Source organism: Sceloporus occidentalis, unplaced genomic scaffold (genome assembly GCF_023333645.1).
Source record: "Sceloporus occidentalis isolate IW3139 unplaced genomic scaffold, rSceOcc1.0.p SCAF_30, whole genome shotgun sequence".
Lineage (NCBI taxonomy): Eukaryota > Metazoa > Chordata > Lepidosauria > Squamata > Phrynosomatidae > Sceloporus > Sceloporus occidentalis.
The window spans coordinates 11,102,501-11,112,500 of NW_028317010.1; the positions used below are offsets into that span (position 1 = coordinate 11,102,501).

General features: G+C 35.6%; 1 protein-coding gene across 11 annotated transcripts in view; it reads left to right on the forward strand.

The window, feature by feature from the left end:
- LOC149299041 (transcription factor COE3) overlaps positions 1 to 10,000 on the forward strand; it is a 95,772-nt gene that overhangs the window by 57,224 nt on the left and 28,548 nt on the right. For 6 of the 11 annotated variants that reach the window (XM_089486987.1, XM_089486983.1, XM_089486988.1 and 3 more), the window contains 2 exons: positions 4,063 to 4,144; positions 8,281 to 8,398. In XM_089486987.1, coding sequence (XP_089343113.1) covers positions 4,063 to 4,144; positions 8,281 to 8,398 — 200 coding nt within the window. Of the gene's footprint in view, positions 1 to 4,062; positions 4,145 to 8,280; positions 8,426 to 10,000 lie in introns of all 11 variants that reach the window. The other 5 variants (XM_089486985.1, XM_089486986.1, XM_089486991.1 and 2 more) reach the window with 1 other exon arrangement.

Consider the following 10,000-nt stretch of genomic DNA (forward strand, 5'->3'; position numbering starts at 1 on the left):
AGACGTAATTCTACATGATAGTATAATTATAAATATACTGAGTGAATAAAAGTACTAACGGTATTAGGAGTTGCGCCTATGCCTTGGGATAAAAAAAGCATAACGCTGTTAAAAAGAGGACCACGCTTCTAGATTCCTGACAATTAGTTGTGTTTTTGTAACTGAGAAGCAGTCGCAGGCTTTCACACATCTGGTTTTCTAAGCTTGAGACTCACGCATTCTAATGGCAGTTGGTATGAAACATGGAGAAAGGCATTGATAAGGACATTAGTGCTTTTTAGTAGCGAAGTCCTTCTATACTTGAAACTTAAAGTAGAATCCAGAGTCACTGGCAAGACGGCCATTGGCAAGATGGTTTTGTGTATATTTCAAATATAATAATCTTATAATAATAATATCCCGTTTGGTCTGTTACATTCCTTTCAGTGCTCTTTCTTGGGGCTTTCTTCGTAGGCCTGTCTGGTGTGTTTTGGATTAGCCAGTGTGGGAACGCTCTATTCATTTAATTTTTGCCTGGGTATTAAAGGGCCATGCTGTTTACCCTCAATCCTGTACATTCACCTCAGTTGAGTCAATTGCTTGCAAATAGACACAGTTGTGGGAAGCACTTCATGTCCAACATGGCTAAAACCCCGGGACCATTCCAAACTGCCTTTCTAAAGAGTCAATATTTTTTTTGTGATTAGCGGCTTAGATGAGAAGTAGCATTAGAAAAGGCGCCGCAGATGAGTGGTATTAATTACCCCAACACTTGCTATCTAGATAACTCTGTCAGCGACTTGGTCACCGTTATAGTCGCTGCTCTTGATAAACAGCTGATAAGACCTTTTGTTATATAAAAAAAAGACGGAGGGAGTGAGAAGAGCCGTGTCACATAAAATGCATCACATCAGCTTTTCCCTGACAAACCAAATTCATTCCTTATGTAATTGATAACGGCCTTTGCCAATTATTTCACACATTACAATACACAGAGGCCCCTTTTACAGGTTTTGCAGTGCTGTAATTAGCTATGCTAATATCTCGTTTATTGGCCCTAATATTGCTCAACACCTTTTGCCATCCCGGATCCCACCAGAGCCCCATGGCCTGTCAGGATGGCTGATTATTGAGAAGGATAGCTTTAATCAAACATAATTGCAGTTAATTTTTCTCTCCTGCTCTCTGTTGCCAGCGTCTAATGCCACGGACTCCTTGATATTCCATTAAATTACAATTAAACAACCTCCTTTGTTTCTGATTGTCCTAAACAACACCACAAAGTTCTGTAGCCATTAAAAAAGAGAGCTGTTTGGTCCTAATTGCTTCTCAGCTCACAAAGGGCCAATTTACACAATACCCATGTAGAATTTAAACAGCTCATAATCTAATGGATATTACACAGGAGTCTCACACTACAATTAAAATGATTTTCATCAGATAGAGAAGCTGCGGTTAATCAGCTTCATAAAAGTAAATATAAATGAACTAAGTCATACCTTAAATACATAGAAATTGAATAAGAATTACTAGTTGTCCATGCTTGTCCAAACTCGGTGTGTATCCCTCTTTTGTTTAGTGAAATGTCTTGAATTTCCGACATATTTTACCTGTAGAACTATCTTAAATAAGACAGGTTCGCCTGCCCTCCACTTACCACGAGTCTTACCTCTTCCCCCCTACTATTAATATGCATCAATGAAGGAGCACGCTCCGCTCTGTCACTCAGATCATGTTTGTAGTGACAGCTGCTTATTTATTAATTATTAGTTTAAATAATCTGTCTTTCACTGAGTTTGGCAGCGATTACTCGCGTGACAGCATGGAAAAGACGCTTAGAGGGGGAAGACATTTTCAACACTGATGAATTAACGGTAGAGAAGGTCTAAGTCTTTTTATTTATCGTTCACAGTTTTCTGACTTTGAACACTGCCCAAAAAACTACTTCTAGGTTAAAAAGGAGTTTATCGGAAGTTGCCAATTATGCTCCTTAAGGAAGCAGAATTGTGCGAAGCCATGAGCGCCAACGTGCAATACAATCCCCCATCCCTTGGCCAACAATCGCTTATTTCTATAAAAGAATACCAAGAAAACGAAGAAAAAAAATATATATATTAAATCAGATCCTTCATTAATCTATCCCATTCTTCATGATCGTAGAGACTATATTTTGTACATGAGATACCAAAAGTGTGTTTTCGGTGCCTGCAATCTTTTTGGCCTTATTTTTTTGGGTGGCCCAATCTCACTTTGGAACTGAAGTTTAAAGCTTGGAGTGCAGGAAAGCTACGTCTCTACAAACCCATCTAGCATGCGAAGTGTTAAATGCGTAATTGGCAATTCTCTGAAATGTCTTCTTAGCTTTAGTCTTCTACCGAGGCAGAGAGAGAGAGGCAAGTAAATAAAACACATATTTCAAGCTTGATTTAGTCGACCTACTGTGAACGATTAAGACTCTTTAGGGAAATATAGACAGGGTCAGGGAATTAGTGGACATAATGGTCATTTTGATAATGGGCCAACAGATGCAAGTGGAAAACACAGCGTACACAATTACGCATAATGCACTAATGACAGGTTAGAAATTGTATCGCCTTCTCGCAATTGAGCAGCAAATGTTTATAAGTAATAAAGAGTTTATTGGTGTTAAAGCCAAAGATTTTCTGACACAGGAAAGATTTTCCCCTTCATAACAAGAGCATTAAGTCCTTTGTGTATCAAGGTCTGGGAAAGAGATATGTAAAAGCGCTTGTCAGATATTTTCGAAGAAAAAGCCAATTAAAGGGTAATAGAGCAAAGGATGGGAATTACCATTTGACTTGAAACAAGTGAATCTTCGACTCCTGTCTCATGCTCTAACAACAGAATTACTGCTCATTGAAATAAGCTGATCCTACAATCAACCCTCTCACTGCCATTGGGGCAGGAGTGCATAGGAGGGCAGCAACTCGGATCGGAGTGTTATGGACGATGGTTGTCAACTAACGATTTAACATCTTTTTGTATTATTATTAAATGGAATAAATCTGTATTTCAAATAAGTCATATAGAACATGATAGTAAAGGCTTTAGATAAGCCAAAGGCAAACCTCCAATGTTAGTTTCTTGAAATATGTCCATGATGAAAAATGATTTCATCAAAAAAGCTACAATGGCTTGTTGTATAAGGCAAGGCTTAAGTGCAGACACGTTTGCTGATGAACCACTTTTTACTAGCGTCTGTGAGACATGACATTTGTTCAGAAGATTAGCTGGGTTGTAATGTGTGGCATAATTGCACTGTGCGGATGTCCCAGTAGTGAAAACCTAATTGCTTGACAGGACTATAACTTTGCGGCATGCTCTCACCTTGTTAGGTCTTTTTCTGAGGCAGTTCAAATGAAGCCTGGCCGCAGGTGTGCTTAATTTACCTCGCAACAGAACGTGTTGAGTTTAATTGCAATGCAGTAGTTAGGAGAAATGGCTGGATAGAATATCAAGTGACTTACTGTATGCTCGTGGCATATGGGCGTTCAGAGCAATTGTAGGCATATGGAGGTGAGAAAGAGATAAAAGGTGTATGCTTCATTTCCGAACAATACATGCAACAGCAAGCTAATCTTCTTAAATTGGAAGGGTAATTGCTTTTTTCTGTTTTCTTTTTATGTATCACATGCATATGTTTAAAAAATGCTGTATATGACCAGCTTAAGAATCGTCTTGCAATTATGGTCACGATAGGACTAAATTACATACTTTTCAATCCCGTGAAATTTATAAAAAAGTTTAGGAGTTTAGGTTTTGCAAGAAATATATTATGGCAGCTTGGAATGGAAGACTCGTATTATTTAATTGTACTACTTTAAATGAACAGTAGATGAACAGAGCCTATACTATTTTTAACAGGCTATGCAGTGATTAATAAAAATATTGAAATAATTGTGTTCTTCATTGTTATTTAAGTATGATTTCTCTTAATGATCGATGAATATTGGCATCTGAATATATTATAACTACCATTTTTCCTACATCTCCATATTGTGTTCTGACTAATATTTGCTATTTATTAAAGGCGCTTCTTTTTTTGTTTTCTTCCTTACCTAGATTCTTCCTAAAGTTTTTCCTCAAGTGTAATCAGAACTGCCTGAAGAATGCAGGAAATCCAAGAGATATGCGAAGATTTCAGGTACTCTGAACAAAAAAGACCCCTTTTTCCGGGACAAAAATGGCCAGAAAAGATGAATCTCAATGTGCATAGGCTTGGTGGTTAAAGGAGAACTTCCACCATTTTTAATTAAAAATGCCACTTTGAAACTTGAATCTTAATTTGTTTTCATATTTAAAACAGTTCTGATTCTTGTATAATATAATGTTTTCAGGCAGCTGTATATTAGTCATTAGTAGAAGAGACACAGTTAGGGAAATCAAACATGTATGGAATAAGCATTTGGTATCCTGAACATAAGACCTTAGACGTTGTCAAGGACCAAGTTGGGTTTGTGGTTTTAGAGAGGTACCAAAAGAGACAGACTTGGTAGGCTTAGCGGCTTTTACCTACCTTATATGTTTCAACATTTTCATTTAAATTCACAAACATTGCTATGAAAGTTTTTTTAGCAAAGGCTATATCAGTCCAAACAAACAGGTTTAATATGAGTTAAAGGAGCAAGAATGAAAGGATTGTGGTAGTTTTGAGAGGTGAACAATGTATCTTTGAGTTCCATACCTGCCAGCATATTTTCTTTACATTTTCAATGCTGACGGAGTTCCCCATAGTCAAACAGAACTTTTTTCTTGTTTTTGTCCAAATATAAGAGTTTATTTGTTCTTAAAATATTCAAATATGGCAGCTGGGGTTGTCCTGTAGGTATCAACATTTTACGACCTTGGATCAAATAGCACAGAAAATAGGAAAGAGATTTATTTTATTAGTTATGAAAAGGTAAACAAAGACAAATATGCATAAAAATAGAAGTAATTGGTACAATTTTCCTGTAAAAACACTCACTGGTATAACCTGAAAATATAACGTAAGTATACCTTCTATATATTTCTCAATTATTCAATGTTATTGTTTTTAAAGGTATATTCTTTCTAAACTTTTAAAAATCTCTATGTAAAGGAATGTTTTCATGTACTATTTTGCTCAAAGAATTTAATTTTAAATTAAACAAAAGAAGTTAAAACATTGTCCAAGAAAAAGACCCTTCCAAGAAAAGCATTTCTTAATGGTGGTCTAGAAGATCTGATATTAAAAATCTTAAATTAAAGAAATAGTGTAGCATCTTACAAAACCGCGTCCCTTATGTGCCGACAAACGTAATAGAGAATTTTTCTTTAATGCTCTAAATCTTTAAAATCCAAACTATGTTTCTAGGTAAGTGGGTAAAATAAATAAATAGAATCTTCAAAAAAAAAAAACACTCTAGTCAAGCTCCCATTTCACATAGATCTCAGCTTCAAGTGCCATTGGTAATATTGATCCATGTGAGGAGAGCAGAAGGTCAAGCCTGGAATGACTGGAAATGTCCTCTTTGTCTTGCTGATGGCTGAGAGGAGCATCAGTCACAAGTGATTCTGTGGTCAACAGAGGAACCACTAGTTAGCAAAATAATGACTTTAGCTCTTTTCAGCTTCTGATCCTAACTCTAGAGCCCATTCCAGAACTTTACATAATGCAGATAATAAAAAAAACAAAACTGTTTCTCTTGGCTTTTGCAAAGCTCAAAAACAGGAATGGGTTAACATACAAGCAGAATGTGGCTTTTTTTTTTCTTTCTGTTTTTTTTTTAAGCTGAACTGTGTTATTTTCCCTTGGTGACTGACCTATATATAAATTGACACAGCAAAGACAGTCGTTTTCTACCTCTCTTTTTTAGTATGTTTCATACAGTATAGCAGAAGATGTGTCTCATGTAACATGTTGTGCTACATATAATTATACGCACACACATATAGTTCTCGGTTTATTTGTAATTGGTTACTTTGCTATCATGATCTCAGAGAAATTGTTTTAGATCTCAGCTGAGATCTTCATCGATTTAGAGATACGGAAGTAATTTGCATATTTAAGATATAAACCACGATTAAGCCTTGTAAAGAATGTCCTAAAAAAATTCTCTGCAAGCTTGACCTCTGGCTCTTAAAAGAGACCATATGTTCAACCTATATCTTTTAACCCTGCCCCATGTTATCCTGAATAAGAGAAGGCTGAAGGGGAATGAGAACCATAAAGCTACTTTGTTTTGGCAAGGTGTAAACTCTTCAGTCGATGGTAGGGTAAATTCATGACACTTCACTTCCCTAGTCTTTAATGAAACTGAAGTATTATTTAGGTATTAAAATGCATCGTAATTCCAGATTCCATAACATTATGACAATAGGTGGAGTGAGGATAAACTAATAGGATTGACAATATACTAAACTGACAATAACGTTAACACACATTAAGACAAACTGGTCCAAAAAGAGAAGAGTGCCCTTCTCTTTAAAGCTTACTATCTATGATGGCATGTTAAGGGAAGACTCCCCAGTGTCCTTTGAATATTCAATGCTGTTAAAGTTCACAACATAAAAACATCACAAGGGGAAAAACAGGGAATGTAAAGATAAAAAATGCAACATGCAACACACTATAAAAATCTAGGTTCATCACCTTTCCTGTTATAGGTAATTGAGGACAAGTTTAAGAAACACTGACCTAGAGCATAGCCGGCAATTTATTTTCTTACAAGGTTCTGCAAACCCCCTTTAAGTCATTAATTAACAGCTAAATCTGGGGAGTAATTTGTTGACATCCGAGCCTCTGTATTTATTGTGAACACTAGAATTACTTTACCCTATGCTTCTTTCCCCTACATATAATTTCCTAGCTGACAGAGAGAGCAGGACATATGGCTGCCTAACTGGTGCATACGGCAGTTTCCAGCTTGTATAACCTAGACTTTTGACTCGGGAGTGCCAGATGGGTGTGAAACCCCCTCTACAGCTGCAGGCACTCAGAGGGTTAATGATGTATTCTATGGAGCTTTCTATTAAAATGAAAGCTACGTGAAACCTAATTCCAGATGAAGATGTCCATGTTTGAGGCTACATTTAGTTTTTTAGTATAACATCAGTTTACATATAATACAACACAACATTAGGAGTTCTGGTTTGAAGTGGCTTCATCACCATAGCAACCGATGGAATGGTCCAGTTGGCCAGTTGTTACAACCATCAATGGTTGTTATGGTGATAAGACCACTTTTCAAGTGGTCACTTTTTATACGGCCCACAAGCTTACCCAAATCCATGTCCTCTAGCTTTATTATATGGAGGGACACGTATCAAGGAGAACAGTTAATGTGACTTAATATATAATCATTGCACCTATACACTTAACCTGTTATTGTAGTGTCTTGCACACCCAATATGCCACTTAATATATTCATTTAAACCTTGAATTTCATCTTTACTTTGTTATGACTGTTTAATTTGGAGAATATGAAACCATTACTGTGCTAAACATGCCAGAATGCTTGAATTAAACAGAATTTTGCTTGTCCAAGCTCCAAAGACCATTCTGGTTATATGTCAACATAGAGTTGCCTGAAGATGAAATTTCCCTAAAACCTCTATAATTTCCTGTCTAATTTTGGTTCCCAGCAAAGTACCACTTCCAAAATAGACTTCATGAGCTCCGAATGAAGGTGTTATTAGTTAACAAGGTTGTAGATTAGTAAGTGTGCCCCTGTCTAAGTTTTTTTGCTACTGAAGCAGCTGGGGTTTGAAGAGTCCCTATCCATCATTTCTTCTACGGCCCTACTCTGAACCTGGACACAAGAATAGAAGTCTTTCACTCAGATATAAAGGAGGAAATTCCATTGACATACCAGGGTCAATCACCATCCAAATGAACTTGAGAATGGATACTTTTCATGCCCTGAAAACACTTTCACTATTCATTTTCTATTCAAGCTTTTCATATGTAAAAGCATCATGATTAGTTGGTAAATGTAACAGAATTGACAGATGTGTAAGGGTAACGGCATGCTTTCTAGTTTTGATTGATACAATGTTTTGACTTTTAGAAAAATATATATTTTTGTGTGCACCCTTGTCTCTACAAATTCTTTTTTTTTTTTTTTTTTAAATAACATTTGCGAGGACAGTCCTCCGGCACTGGGAAACAATACATAATACTGCTAATTGAAAATTATGATCTACATTGTTTTTTCTGTTTAGATAAAATACAAAAAAATCTCAATTTATGGACACATCAAAAAATTGCCTGCAACAGTCAGTATCAGTTGCTAATCGTATGATTTGCTTCCCTTTCAGGTTGTTGTATCAACAACAGTCAATGTTGACGGACATGTTCTGGCTGTCTCAGACAACATGTTTGTACACAACAATTCCAAACACGGAAGACGTGCTCGTCGCCTTGACCCCTCAGAAGGTACGGCCCCTTCTTATCTGGAAAATGGTAGGCACACATTTACATGTCTTTTTTTTTTATTTGCAATGCTTTCTTTTACATCATACTTTATTTTTTGACACATCTGCTCTTTCGCTGATCAAGGATACCTAGGAGGACTTGTCCACTTCTAGCACTCAGCACATCTAGCTTTGCAAAAATAATGCACTTTTCTAACTACCATTATTATTTTATTTTCAGTCCAACCTGTTTGCCATGCTTTTCTAACAAAACTTCATTTCAAAAAACATTTAGATCTATTTTTTTTTATGAAAAAAAAAAATTAGAATTTTTTTGTTGCCTTCAGCTTTTCTCGCAGCTTTAATTTGATATTATTTTTGCTACTCATGGGAAAGAGGCCGGGGTTACATTCTAAAGTTGTGTGTGCATTTTTAAATGGTTGATAAACACATGAGCAAATCTCTAAAGAATTCACCATGAGGTCAGTTTCCTGTCACTCGGCCTAATACTACAGATGGAAGCATCAGGGCATAGGAGATGAAAATTACAGATGAACATTTTTTTTTTTTTGCATGAAATTAAATAGTTCATTATTTTAGAATATTTTCTGTGGATTAAAAAAAAAGGGCAAAAAAATGGAATGAAATTAGTGGTTATTTGGTAAAAACTAGCTGTATACTTCAAGTCAACAATGGAAATATAATACATTATTTTTTTGCGTATAAAAAAACCTTTTCGCGTAAGTCTGTGATCATTCAGCGTAATATTGATTCAGATATGAGTATCGGCGCACAAATTGTAATGTGCAGCTCTGAACAAAAATAAACTAATTTGTTTTTCTGCAATAATGACTAAGGTAAAAGAGAACAAAAATATAATAATTAGAGATTGCCCTGAGCACAAGTCATTATAACATATGACGTATTGTTTATCACTTTCATACGCTCTGAAGGTAGGTGTATGTTTTGCCTAGCAACCGGCTCTAATGAGGTTCACAATTAAGAAGGTTGAATCCTCTCCCCTAGATGTCTCCTTCCCTAGAGGGATAGAACTGGCAACATTATAGGTTCAAGTAAGCAGGCTCAGCCCTGTAGTGCTAGATTTTGGTAGAAGGCCAAGCTCAGCCTCTTCTAATGAGCTATTATGATCTGAGCAAAACACAAGTATTTATTTTTGCAAGCTGCATAAAAACTATCTCACTCTAAGCAGAAATGGATCTGTTTTGTAGAATAAAGAATATTAATTTTTAACATTGTATCAAGCAGAAATCGCTTTGATACACAAAATAGTGAATACAGATTTTTTTTTTTTAAATGTAGTACTGTAAAAACCTGCAATATTTTTTATGAAAAACATACAAAAAAAAAAATTAAGAAAAATAAATAAATAATTAATTTACTAATTTTGGACTATACATTTGCTTTCTACACTTGGCAATTTAATTTTTGAAGTCTTGCATAGATTCCAATATATATTTTTTTTTTTTTATAAATTCCCAAATAAGCGAATTCATTATTGACGATTAATCACAGTGATTTTATTTTATTTTCACGTTTCTGTAAAATTATAGCATTATACCTTCATTCTGGCAGAATTTATTTTGTGATAAAATTACAGCGACAT